Raw genomic sequence first — 14112 nt, 5'->3', positions numbered from 1 at the left:
CTTGAGCGCTCTGTCGGGCGTCTGTGAGCTCACTGAACTGTGGACAGTCGTCCACGTTTCTGTCTTCAGTCTCCTGTTTGTGAGATAAATGCCACCCGATTCAAACGAGGAGCTGCTCGGTGTTTACCTGTTGCCATGGTGAATACTGGTGTCAGAGCTCCATTGATCGTGGCTTTCATAGTCTCGTTAACCTGCTGTCTGCCTCTGAGGTGGGAGGGGTCGTACGGGTGAGGCTATAGAAACAGAAAGACGGAGCAGTGGGTTTGTTTGGGTTTTTTTGAAGAACATTTATCACGTTCCTTCTGGTTTCACTTGTTTTTGTGCTTTTTGAAGGTTTTCAAGTTTTTTTCCTTTCTGTAAAAAAACAAAACAGAAACTCAGGTGAGCAGGTATGGCAAGCTCCGCCCCTAATAAGCCAACAATAACACAGATCACACCCTGTTCACTGTAACACACACACACACACTCCCTGCTGCAGAGGGTCACATGATACACTCACCTGTGTCCTGTTGCTGCTGAGCACAGGTGTGTAGGTGGGAGGAGTCACCTGGGGAGAATGCGGTCAGTCAGGTTTGGGTCCTTCGACCCGCCCGGTTAGTCTCCTCAGACCTGAGCTGAGTTGGTGCCTGTGGGAGGTTTGCCACAGTACTGCTGGGTCGTTGCTGCCGTGCTGTGGAGGAACATGTCTGTTAATCTGAGCAAGAATGGAGCCGCGCTGATGGCCGCCTACGAGGAGGTGGTGAGCGGCAAGTCTAACACAGACTGGTGAGATAAAGTTCACCTGTGTGTCTGTCCACACCTACATCTGCTGCACACCCACACCTGTCTGTCTGTTTCAGGGCACTGTTCACCTACGAAGGAAACACCAACAACCTCCGAGTGGCACAGAAAGGAGGTAAGTACTTGGATCCAAACTTTTGATCCCTCCGAATTTATTTCCTGTGGATTTCCCCTCACTTCCTGTTTTATTTTGAAGGTCAGGTCCTGTGTTCTTTGCTGTCCTTCCTCTCTGACTCTTCTCTCTGCTGGTTTCCTGCTGTTTTTGGACCTGAGGAGATGTTTGAGGTGTTCTTGCACTCCACCCTGTTTCTTGACCTCAGTTTGACTTTTTTCAGCAGTGCTGCAGTCTGTCCCTCTGTGCACATGTAAACCCTAAGACTTCCTAATGTAAGACAACCAAGTTCAGCTTTTTCCACGTGATGATCATCATGACTGTAAGAAATACACTCATCCAGACTGTCCGAAAGTATAAAACAAAGTTGTGTTCATCACAGAAAATGTCCTTTTGTTTGGACCAACTGTAAAAACAGACATTTCTAGCGTCAGCAGCAAAAAACATTTATCTCCTCCTGGGGGCCGGAATGAAGGCTTTACTGGGCTGATTCTGGCCCCCAGGCCTTATGTTTGACTCCTCTGGTCTGCTCCCAGAGTGTTTTCTGTTTCTGAGGGTTTCATGTTAAAATCCAGGAGCATACCGACCACATGCAGAGTGGTGTTTGCCCTAATACACTTAAAACTTATTATTAAATATGAAGCAAACATTAACAGCGTGGTTATTACAAGCATTCAGCTTCCACAGCTGAGCCACGGCTACATCTTGTGATGTACCAATAAGTTTCAGCAGAATGGAGCAGAGGCTGCAAGTGAAAGCAAAGAAAACCACTGGGCTCAGGTCTGTGAACGCTGGTACAGCTGGTGTGTTGAAGCACACAGATAAGAATGTGCTGCTCTCAGGTGGGAAAGAAAGAAAAAGTTGCTCAGCGCTCCAAACTGGTTTGTGCAGCTGAGAAATGATGCAATGACATCACCGGCATTAAGAGTGTCAGAGGAACGTCTCAAACAAGCTGTGGAGGGTTTTTCGTGCAGCACTTGACCTCTTTATGTGTTACACAGGACGTGCGCGCAGGAACACCAGCGTAAGCCACCCTCATAACCTTCTGATCTCCAGTCTGGCCTTCAGGTGTCTGCGGTCTGATCTAAATGAGATCATGTTCTCCTTTGTGTTTTGTGTAGATGGAGGGTTGGAGGAGATGGTGGAGGAGCTGAACAGCGGGAAGGTGATGTACGCTTTCTGTCGAGTCAGGGACCCGAACTCTGGACTGCCCAAATACATCCTCATAAACTGGGTAAGACCAACTTTAACTCAAAGCTTTTTTTCCTGAAGTTTTTCTTTTTTCTGAAAACCACAAATATCTGAAGATTTCAGTGTGGATGTGAAGCTCAGGACTTTTTCACAGTGAGTAATCCAGACCATTAATAAGTGATCTCATGCTGTGGACGGATCATCTCAGACCTCTGGAGTGAAGTTTGGCTGGTTTCAGCATCTTCCAGTCACATGACAGGAAGCCCCTCAACATGTACTTTTTTTTAACCCCCATCCTCCATCTTCAGCCTGCTGATGTGTTCATATTAGCCTAGCCACCGAGTAGGTCATCGTTATATGCCCACTTCACTCCATCTTCGATCCTACAGTCAGAACATGGCATGTCATCGTTAGATGGAAACTAGCCCTCCGACTTCCTCCTAAAGTCTGGCAGAGTCTGCGAGGCTAAACAGTCCATATCCAGTTCTGAGATCCTGTAGAGAGCTCTGCAGACTTTACTTTCTATGAGTGTCGAGTGATAGAAGGATGCCATATTCACAGGATTGAATGGATGATTTTTGTTTTCTAAGACAGGTGAAGGTGTGAAGGACTCTCGGAAAGGACAGTGTGCCAATCACGTGAGCACCATAGCAGGTTTCCTGAAGGTGAGTCTGGCCTCTTTTTCCTGTTAATGTGTGTGAAGAGCTGCATCATTAACATGTGTGACATCACAGGGAGCCCATGTGACTGTAAATGCCCGTGCGGAGGACGACGTGGACCCAGAGACCATCTTGGCCAAAGTGGCCAAAGCGTCCGGCGCTAACTTTAACTTCCACAAGCAAACGCAGGAGTACAGAGACGTTCCCAGAGGACCCGTGGTGAGATCACGCCGCCTGAATCGGCAGCACAGCCTCGTTTTACCATCCAATAAGCCAATATTTCATCTCACAGTGCACTCCTACCCCTGCATGAACATTAATGTAGATCTTCTTCAGCTCAAACACTTCTGTCTACAGAGAGAGAATGCTGAAATAAAGAATAAATAATCAGGGTTGCGCACAAAGAAGAAAAACAGGACATTTCTGTTATAATCCCTGAGCCTTTTCTCTCGTCAGGGTTCTGTGTACCGCAAAGTCAATGCTGTCGAGGAAATCCAACAAATCAACAAGGACGACTTCTGGGTCAAAGCTCAGGTTCGGTTTCAACTCCGAGTCCTCCAAGATTGTACCACAGGTTTCAGTCAGCAAAGTCACACGACTCTCTATTTCTTCTTCTTCTCCTTCAGCGGGATGAAGAAATGCGTCAAAAGGAGGAAAGCATTCGAGTGGAACAGGAGAGGCAGGAGGCGGAGAGGGAGAGGAGGGACATGGAGGAGAGACAGTCGAAGGAGAGGGAGAGGATAGCGAGAGAGAGAGCTCAGCAGATCGAACAGGAGAAGTGAGTCAGACACACAAAACACAAAATCACAGAAACTCATGAAGAAGACACTTCAAGTATTTTGTGTTTCAGGCTCCGGCAGAAGCAGCGGGACGACGAGGAGCGAGAGCAGGAACAGCAGCGTCGGGTGAGCTCAGCTTCAGCTCACTGATCCTGATTCGGTTGAGTTTATGAGCCCAGCCAGCATCACATTACTGCTCCTGATAGATTAAAAATAAATCAAATTTGGAAAACAACAGTTTATTTGATCACAAACAATATAAAAAACAATATTCAACATTACTATTTAACCCCTTTTAAAAAAAGTTATAAACATAAATAAACAGAAATATAAAGGGGCAAAAATCCTGAAGTACACATGAATAAATTCAAACATAAAAGCAAACATAAAAGAAGTTATTAAACTGAAAACTATTTCAGATAATGAAAAGTAAATAAACAGGAAATAATGGAAAGGGTAACATGTTTTAAATTACCCAATAATAATGACATAGATATTAGTTAATTAATTGATTTTGAGGGTAAGAGAAAGATGTTTTTAACTTTTAAAGGATGAGCTAACTTGTGTATTTAATTCATAAATAAATAAAAAAACATATTAAGAAAGTAAAAAATACTGGATTATGAGTCATTTCTTTATTGAAACTTGATTTTAAATCCTTTTGGCAAATCACTGAGGCAGGGAAGTCTGTGTTGTGTGATGTTAAAATTATATTTAACGTCATGTATGAATAATTTCTGTGTTTCAGAATGAGCAGCTGGAGAACATGAAGATGACGGGAATTTCCGCTGCTGCCTCGGTGCAGAAAGCTAACGTGAGCGCAATTTTGACCATAAATTCTTGTAACGTAATATCTGCTCCTGTTTCTCCCTCTAAATGTTCATTATTTATTTTCACACAGCATCAGAAACATAAAAAAAATGATCACACAGGTTTAACTTTTTTGTTATTCCAGTTTCATTTTTGATCAGCTGGGTGGATGGCTCTGAGCAGATGTTAAAACTAGAGAAATGAGGATTTTCTTGGTGATTTGTTCACATTTGTTTGGCTCTGTGATTGGATGTTGCCCACCAAGACGTATCATGGGAACTGTAGTCTGCTTCACATGTTTAGTTCTACAGCCTGGAAGCCTTTACATTTTTTTACTGTAAGCCAAATTGAAATGAACAGGAAGAGCTGAATTACAAAGGCTGAAGAGTTGCATTGAGAGAAGTGTAGGAGCCTGCCTCTTTACTTTAATGTCACCCAGTTTTATTCACAGGAGGCGAAATCTCTGATTTCTCAGAGAGCGTTTAATCCCAGAGACATCTTCAAGCAGAAGGAGCAGAGCTTTGATGCTGGCGACACACCTGCTGCCTCCAGACCCGGTAAGAAACACGATGATGATAATGATGAGGATGATGATGATGATGGTGGTTCACCTTAAAGTTTCCCCCTGCAGGGAGGCTGCAGAGTCCGTTTCTATCGCAGAAATCGTTTGAGCGAGACGTCCCGGTTCAGCCTCGGTTTCCACCATCCTCTCCTCCAGCAGTGACCCCCCTGTCTCTGATTACATCTGCTTCACCTGTGCTGCCTGTCTCACATGCTGCACCTGCCTCCACTACAGCACCAGAGAGGTCACACTCACCTGTGCAGCCTGCAGGTGAGACATATTGAGGCAGCTTTTCAACTGCAGGAGGTTCCCAGAAGGAACCACAGTTCTTTGGTGTAGAACAGAAATAAAAAATAAAGTAAGTTTTGTGGAGTAACTGTTGTTCTCACAGTTCTCACAAAACTGCTGGCCTTCAGCAGGCGTCCAGAAGTTAGCCAGTCAGAACCAAGGTGGCTTTTTATTTTTAAATATTAAGCTTTGTTAAAAATACTTTCAAATTTAGGAGTGGATTTGTGTGATGAGTAGAAAACTGGTGTTCACATAACACTGATATTTTCTTTGGATATGCTGAATCAGCTGAAAAAGTTGAGTCTGGAAACCTTTTTTTATGTATTAATTTAACTGATTAGTGACCTGAACTGTGAAATACCCGCGTGTTGTGTGTATGACATGAAGTAAGACGTCCCTCCTGCAAACACAGACGCTGGTTATGGTGACGAAGACGAGTGGTCAGATGATTTTGATGAAGATGAAGCTGCACAAGGTGTGAACTTTAACGTCATTTCATTTAAACTTTTGTTTTGTGCAATTTTGATCATTTATCAATAATCAGAGTCGTTTGAATTAGGTTTTTTTTTAATCTTTTTCTTCCTATAAGACCATATTTTATATGATGATCAGTTTGTCACTAACATCAACACCCACAAAAATCACTCCGAGTACATTTACACAATACTTTATACTTCTAGTATGCTACATTTCAGAGTTTTCTTAGTCTTATAACTGCAGCTGAGATTTAAACACATGAATTACAAATAGCTGCAGAACAACACCATATCAATTTAATTCAATTAATTAGTCAATGAATCTAATGTTCAGTAAATTTAAAAATAACAGACATCTCAATAATAATAAAGCAAACAAAATAAACCTAAAACAATCTGAAACCACATTAGAAAACATTAGAGTTGAAAATGTCACTTTTATCCATTTTAAATTAAATCTATAACACTGTGAAGTGAATACTAATGAATTTTTCCTCAGTGGTGCTTTTACGTTTGAAACATTAAAGACAAAAAAACAAAAGTAATTAAATATGTTAAATACTGGAAACTTAGCAGTTTAAAGTTTAAACTTTGCTATATTTTCAAATTTTTTGGTTAATAAAATTAATTAATTTGAACTATTTTACATATTGAGTAAGAGTCACTGTCAGAGTTGGCGAGTCAGTGAATTTTTGAGTTTGCAGCAGCAAATGATGGACGTTAGCTGAAATAATTTGTGGTTATTCTGTGTTTGCTCCATCATGTTTACAGCTCACAGCTTGGTTTTTGTTTCGTTGGCCTTCATGTTTGTAAAGCTGTTACACCACGATTGTAGCACAGCGCTGGTTAGATAGATAGATTTGTTCACTGGCTATATCAGAATCTCAGACTATGTAACATAATTCATAGTAACATTTCTGTAACTTCTGTTTTTTGAGGGTTGTAGTGTGGTGATACTTAGTACTTTTCCTGGAATTGGAGTATTAATACTTTATCCTGTTGGTACTTTTGTGTCTTTTCTCGCTGTCCTGGAAAACAAAGAACACTTTTTCATCTCTGGTATTTAAAACTTGTGATTTTTATAATGTGCAGAGGGAAGTCCAGCTCAAGATGATCCATACATGGCACCGCATTCAGCCTGGAGTAACGAGGACCTGTATCAAAACGTTTCCCAGCATGCACCAGCAGTAAGTCCTCTTCATCATAAGTACATTTACATGTACAACACTCCCAGTAAATATTTTCCTTAGAAATTAACAACGTATTTTGATTCTGATTCCTCCCTTAACGTCTTACTAACAGTTTGAGAAATGTGTCTGACTCAAAAACTGACCAATAGACCTGAGACTTAGTGGGTGTATCTCTGTGGTCTCGAGTAAGTGCAGTGCTGAGTTTGAGGTTGTTTGGATGACTAGATCTCAGACTTTGGCTAAAATTTGTTCTCTGTTAGAATAAACTGATACAGGGGGAGGCGTGTTTGTTCTGATCATTTTCTGAAGATGTTATACCCAAGTTTAATCATAGCAAAACACTAACCTAAACCACAGCATCTAATTCTATGTTTAACCCTGACACCAAGATTGAACCTTCAGTCATTCCTTTTAATGTGTCCCACCTCAACCAAAGAAATCATAAACAGGATTGTGTTTTGTAAAATAATGCAAAATCCCTAAAATTTGCTTACTATGACTGAAAGTGCTCTGCACAAGAATTCCAGTGTGCCTTGACTGCTAGTTTTATGCACAAATGGCAAAAAAAGAACCTTGAAATGGGAAACATACTGTGACCATGCCTCAATCAGAAAATGTTTCATTTAGCATAAGAAATAATTCTGAATTTCCAGTGAAGCACTGTTTAAATAAATACTCTTCCAGCTGTTTCTGTTTACTTTTCCAGACGTTTGTTTTCTCATTCCAACTTTTTTCAGATATATTGGTACCATTAGATTCAGAATGAGCTCATATTTGTCATGAAATAAAATACACATACAGTGGCTTGCAAAAGTATTTGGCCCCCTTGAACTTTTCCACATTTTGTCACATTACAGCCACAAACCTGAATCAATTTTATTGGAATTCCACGTGAAAGACCAATACAAAGTGGTGTACACGTGAGAAGTGGAATGAAAATTATACATGATTCTAGAGATGGACCGATCCGATATTACGTATCGGTATCGGTCCGATACTGACCTAAATGACTGGATCGGATATCGGAGAAAAATAAAAAATGTAATCCGATCCATTAAATATCACGAAAGCACCTCACAAAACTTGCAACACGCCGTAACTCACCTCAGAACGTTAGCACGTCGGAGCAGTATGCATCACGTGATAGAGCGGCTGTGGCATGCGGGACCTGTCGGTGGTCTGGATAGCATTTGGAGCTTCGCTAGCAACCTGGCATTTCATCTCCGACAAAGTTATCCCCGAGAGAAGTAAAGCAAGTGTGTAAGTCCATCTCTGAATGTTTGTAAAGCATTCCTGCGTTAAGCTTAACGAGCGACTGCCTCTCGCTCTCCGGCTGCTACTTCAATCGTGAAACTGCTTAAATGATCAGCTGATCAGCTTTTCTGTCGCGAGTCCGTCTTTGTTTTTGGCCCACTTTGCACCAGAAAGAGGAAACCAGCGGCTGAACAACAGCAGCACGTTTAAGCTTGATAAGCTGTTGTTAGAATTTATTTAATATTACTTTCTACACCAGGATCTTTTTCTACGTAGCTGACCCTGGTAACTGTGCAGGGGCGGATCTAGCAAAGTTTAGCCAGGGGGGCCGATAGGGCATGAACAGGGAAAAGGGGGCACAAAGACATACTTTTCTTTCTTATTCTCATTTAAAATGTCTAGCTTTTAATAAATAATTATCTGACACACAAAGTTTTAATTTGATGTAAAATGAATAGAAGTCAATTACTGTATATAGTAACTATTAAGTCTAATATATATACCCTAGTAAGCTATAGTACTTTTTCCTTTGGGAAGGTACCATCTGTGCAGTCTGCAATTTTGTTGAAGAAAGATGTTGAATCTATTTAATATTTCTTGAAAAATAATTGATTTCTGTGCATTTTTTTTCACACTGCATCAAATTAAGGTTGATTACGTCGATTAAGCATCATGAGGTGGCGCGTGAGGGGTGGTTCCCTATTTTTTATTTATTTATTTTTGTTGTTGCTGGGAGTTGGAACCCTATTAGTTAGGTTGCTTAATATTTACGCTAAGTACTCTTTAAAATACCAGAATAGGGAGGATGGTGTAGGTCTAAGTTTATTAGATTGATCAGTATTGCTGAACTATGAAATATTTTTTTTGTATACAGGTATAACAGAATAGCTTTAGTGTAGTTGTTGTTTTAAACTTGAGTATGAACTTGCAGACTTGCAAAATGCAGCAAGATATTTTAAAAAACAGTTTTGTTGATTAAAAAACACTATATCGGATTCATATCGGTATCGGCAGATATCCAAATTTATGATATCGGTATCGGTATCGGACATAAAAAAGTGGTATCGTGCCATCTCTACATGATTCTAAACATTTCTTACAAATAAATAACTGAAAAGTGGGGTGTGCGTAATTATTCAGCCCCCTTTGGTCTGAGTGCAGTCAGTTGCCCATAGACATTGCCTGATGAGTGCTAATGACTAAATAGAGTGCACCTGTGTGTGATCTAATGTCAGTACAAATACAGCTGCTCTGTGACGGCCTCAGAGGTTGTCTAAGAGAATATTGGGAGCAACAACACCATGAAGTCCAAAGAACACACCAGACAGGTCAGGGATAAAGTTATTGAGAAATGTAAAGCAGGCTTAGGCTACAGAAAGATTTCCCAAGCCTTGAACATCCCACGGAGCACTGTTCAAGCAATCGTTCAGAAATGGAAGGAGTATGGCACAACTGTAAACCTACCAAGACAAGGCCGTCCACCTAAACTCACAGGCCGAACAAGGAGAGCGCTGATCAGAAATGCAGCCAAGAGGCCCATGGTGACTCTGGACGAGCTGCAGAGATCTACAGCTCAGGTGGGGGAATCTGTCCATAGGACAACTATTAGTCGTGCACTGCACAAAGTTGGCCTTTATGGAAGAGTGGCAAGAAGAAAGCCATTGTTAACAGAAAACCATAAGAAGTCCCGTTTGCAGTTTGCCACAAGCCATGTGGGGGACACAGCAAACATGTGGAAGAAGGTGCTCTGGTCAGATGAGACCAAAATGGAACTTTTTGCCCAAAATACAAAACGCTATGTGTGCCAGAAAACTAACACTGCACATCACTCTGAACACACCATACTGTCAAATATGGTGGTGGCAGCATCATGCTCTGGGGGTGCTTCTCTTCAGCAGGGACAGGGAAGCTGGTCAGAGTTGATGGGAAGATGGATGGAGCCAAATACAGGGCAATCTTGGAAGAAAACCTGTCTGCAAAAGACTTGAGACTGGGGCAGAGGTTCACCTTCCAGCAGGACAACGACCCTAAACATAAAGCCAGGGCAACAATGGAATGGTTTAAAACAAAACATATCCATGTGTTAGAATGGCCCAGTCAAAGTCCAGATCTAAATCCAATCGAGAACCTGTGGCAAGATCTGAAAACTGCTGTTCACAAACGCTGTCCATCTAATCTGACTGAGCTGGAGCTGTTTTGCAAAGAAGAATGGGCAAGGATTTCAGTCTGTAGATGTGCAAAGCTGGTAGAGACATACCCTAAAAGACTGGCAGGTGTAATTGCAGCAAAAGGTGGTTCAACAAAGTATTGACTCAGGGGGTTGAATAATTACGCACACCCCACTTTGCAGTTATTTATTTGTAAAAGATGTTTGGAATCATGTATGATTTTTGTTCCACTTCTCACGTGTACACCACTTTGTGTTGGTCTTTCACGTGGAATTCCAATAAAATTGATTCATGTTTGTGGCTGTAATGTGACAAAATGTGGAAAAGTTCAAGGGGGTCGAATACTTTTGCAAACCACTGTAAGTTCTTGGCTTCTAAGTTAATGAATACCTATATTTGTAGACCTACACTCAACAAAAATATAAACGCAACACCTTTGTTACTGCTCCCATTCCCCATGGGATGGACGTAGAGACCTAAAATTCATTCCAGATACACAATATAACCATCCCTCCCAAACAGTGGTCACAAATCAGTCCAAATGTGTGGTAGTGGGCACATCTGCTATATTGAGATAATCCATCCCACCTCACAGGTGTGCCACATCAGGATGCTGATCTGACATCATGAGTAGTGCACAGGTGTACCTCAGACTGCCCACAACAAAAGGCCACCCTGGAATGTGCAGTTTTTTGCGCTATTGGGGGTCTGGGGACCCAGAACCGGTCAGTATCTGGTGTGACCACCATTTGCCTCATGCAGTGCAACACATCGTCGCATGGAGTCTATCAGATTGTCAATTGTGGCCTGTGGAATGTTGGTCCACTCCACTTCAATGGCTGTGCGAGGTTGTTGGATATTCGTGGGAACTGGTACACGCTGTCGTATACGCCGGTCAAGCACATCCCGAACATGCTCAATGGGTGACATGTCCGGTGAGTATGCTGGCCATGCAAGAACTGGGACATTCTCAGCTGCCATCTGCCCTGAACAATGTGAACCATGATTCATCCGTGAAGCGCACACCTCTCCAACGTGCCAGACGCCATCGAATGTGAGCATTTGCCCACACAAGTCTGTTACGGCGACGAGCTGGAGTCAGGTCAAGACCCCGATGAGGACGACGGGCATGCAGTTGAGCGTCCCTGAGACGGTTTCTGACAGTTTGTGCAGAAATTGTTTTGTTGTGCAAACCAATCGTTCCAGCAGCTGTCTGGGTGGCTGGTCTCAGACGATCTTGGAGGTGAACCTGCTGGATGTGGAGGTCCTGGGCTGGTGTGGTTACACGAGGTCTGCGGTTGTGAGGCCGGTTGGATGTGCTGCCATATTCTCTGAAACGCCTGTGGAGACGGCTTATGGTTGAGAAATGAACATTCAATGCACGGGCGACAGATCTGGTTGACATTCCTGCTGTCAGCATGCCAATTGCACGCTCCCTCATTGCTTGTGGCATCTGTGGCATTTTGCTGTGAGACAAAACTGCACATTCCAGGGTGGCCTTTTGTTGTGGGCAGTCTGAGGTACACCTGTGCACTACTCATGATGTCAGATCAGCATCCTGATGTGGCACACCTGTGAGGTGGGATGGATTATCTCAATATAGCAGATGTGCCCACTACCACACATTTGGACTGATTTGTGACCACTGTTTGGGAGGGATGGTTATATTGTGTATCTGGAATGAATTTTAGGTCTCTACGTCCATCCCATGGGGAATGGGAGCAGTAACAAAGGTGTTGCGTTTATATTTTTGTTGAGTGTATTTATTGAGGTGATTCATGTATTTATTTAATCTCTTCTGGCAGATTTGGTCCTCCAGTGTTTGAGTAAAAAGTTATTGAATGAAATGATTTAAAATACTGTTTAAATGTTAATTAGCTGTTTTTGAATTTCAGGCTGATGGTATTAATTGGGATGGCAGTGGACAAGGTATCTGTGCCAGAGCTCTGTACGACTACCAGGCCGGTACGTACGCGCGCGCGCGCACACACACACACACACACACACACACACACACACACACACACACACACACACACACACACTCATGTTTTTGGTAGTTGTGGGGTCTGCCGTCTTCTCTGTGACTACTGAGGACCATCGTGTCTTGTGGTCTAACATGTCTGAATGAAATTGGAAAGAGTCCAGAGTGTTGTTCACCATACTGATATCATGAAAATAAGACTTCTGTGATATCACAACAACATTATTGTAATTGAGTTTGCACTGGGGCCTCTAGTGGCCTGTGAAGGTACAGCAGATCATTCACAGTAAATGACATGTTTTTATTTATCCATTTATTTGGTTTGATTATCAAATAATTATCAGTTATTGAATATTAATGATTAAATGCTTAACTAGTTGAGTTTCCACATTTTTTTATAAATTTACCTGCAAATATTTGACCAAAATGTATTCTGTATTCTTCAATTGAGGAAAAGTGTTTAAATGAACCATTGACTGTCACAGGGGAAAAGCTGTTAAAGAAGGATGAATCTCAATAAATGAATCAAGAAGATCAAATCTGTAAATCAAATCTGTAAAAACAGGATAATGCTTTTTATTGGCTGTAAAATAAGCTTGCAGTGGTCTTACATTTGGAAAGAGCTGTTGTACCTCAACAGTGCAGTAAGCCATCCAGTTTGGTTATTATTTATCACATTTACCTGATGAAACACTGAAATGTTGTTGTTTTACATACAGATCTAAAGTCGAGTATACAGAACAGTTTCTTTCATTTCTTTTTTTTAAATGCTTGTAATTTTAAACTTGAAACTCTTGAAAGGTGTTTCTAGATAAACCTTTAGTTTAACTGAGTTTTCTCTCTTCCTCACAGCGGATGACACTGAGATCACCTTTGACCCCGATGACATTATTACTCAGATAGAAATGCTGGATGAGGGTTGGTGGAGAGGTGTTGGACCTGATGGGGAATACGGCATGTTCCCGGCTAACTATGTGGAGCTTATCTAGTTGTCATTGGCTCATTGTCCTGTTAATTTTAATAAAGCTGTGGGTGTTTCAGATGGATATTTTACTCACATTAACTTGTTCAGTATCACTGAATTAATAAACCTTTGTAAAAACCAGTAAACAATAAATACAGTCATTTTCAAGTGCAGTTTGGATATTGCTCTTATTTTTCTTTTGTCCTATTTGGCCAGTCTTACTACCGTAATTAATAAGAAGTATAAATTAGGTTCATATAGAGCCTTTTAATAAACTCAAGGTTGCTTTACGCACAAAACTCAAATGCCTCAGTGAACAGGTGGCATTTCAGCCGAGACTGGGACTATGGACCTCAGAGGGGGCCTGCAGAGCATCTCAAGGAGGACACACAGCATGTGGTGATGCTCCTGTGTTCTTCAGGCAGTCACTGACTTTCTTACAAAACAGTTCTTATATTAAAAAAAAAAAAAAAAAAAAAAAAAAGTTAATTTGTCCAGATAGTTTGGAGTCTCTGAAAATGTGGGGAAAAACTGCTCTCCAGTCAGCAGAGTTTCAAATATAAAAACTGTCTTTGTCAGAAAAGTTCTTCAGTTCCCTGGTTTTTTAATTATTTTATTTCCGTACCTCTTTTAAATATCTATGTCAATGTTAATTAAGTTTATTATATTATTTTATATTTATTACAATATTCATGTATTGTTTTTTTAATGTCCGTCCTTAGTTTTAATGTTGTCATGTTTCATAATATCTGTCTTGTGTTTTATTACCTGATTTGAGCAGACTGTACTGTAGGAAGGAGTATCAGGGCCACATTAAGAAAAGAAAAGTCAAGTGTTTTGAGAATAAAGTTGAAATGTGGAGATGATCATTGTTGTTTCAAGACAAACTGCCATG

At 41.3% G+C, this 14112-nt stretch overlaps 1 protein-coding gene across 1 annotated transcript; it reads left to right on the top strand.

The window, feature by feature from the left end:
- Nucleotides 1-74: 74 nt before the first annotated feature.
- LOC101468996 (drebrin-like protein B) lies at nucleotides 75-13390 on the top strand. Its single transcript, XM_024803175.2, has 15 exons — nucleotides 75-765; nucleotides 840-895; nucleotides 2014-2126; nucleotides 2674-2748; nucleotides 2818-2961; nucleotides 3199-3276; nucleotides 3369-3520; nucleotides 3593-3647; nucleotides 4270-4335; nucleotides 4783-4888; nucleotides 4963-5163; nucleotides 5594-5656; nucleotides 6750-6844; nucleotides 12165-12234; nucleotides 13106-13390. The coding sequence occupies exons 1-15, from the start codon at nucleotides 683-685 to the stop codon at nucleotides 13240-13242; spliced, it is 1494 nt and encodes a 497-aa protein (XP_024658943.2). The 5' UTR covers nucleotides 75-682; the 3' UTR covers nucleotides 13243-13390.
- Nucleotides 13391-14112: the final 722 nt, after the last annotated feature.

This window comes from Maylandia zebra, linkage group LG7 (assembly GCF_041146795.1).
Source record: "Maylandia zebra isolate NMK-2024a linkage group LG7, Mzebra_GT3a, whole genome shotgun sequence".
Classification (NCBI taxonomy): Eukaryota; Metazoa; Chordata; class Actinopteri; order Cichliformes; family Cichlidae; genus Maylandia; species Maylandia zebra.
Note: the sequence above shows the minus strand (reverse complement) of the source record. Positions and strands in the feature narration are given on the sequence as shown.

Excerpts from the sequence above, each read along its gene's own strand:
- LOC101468996 (XM_024803175.2), top strand. The coding sequence starts at position 683 with ATGTCTGTTAATCTGAGCAAGAATGGAGCCGCGCTGATGGCCGCCTAC. Across the intron at positions 2,127-2,673 it reads AATACATCCTCATAAACTGG|ACAGGTGAAGGTGTGAAGGA; the intron begins GTAAGACCAACT and ends TTGTTTTCTAAG. Across the intron at positions 4,889-4,962 it reads ACCTGCTGCCTCCAGACCCG|GGAGGCTGCAGAGTCCGTTT; the intron begins GTAAGAAACACG and ends TTCCCCCTGCAG.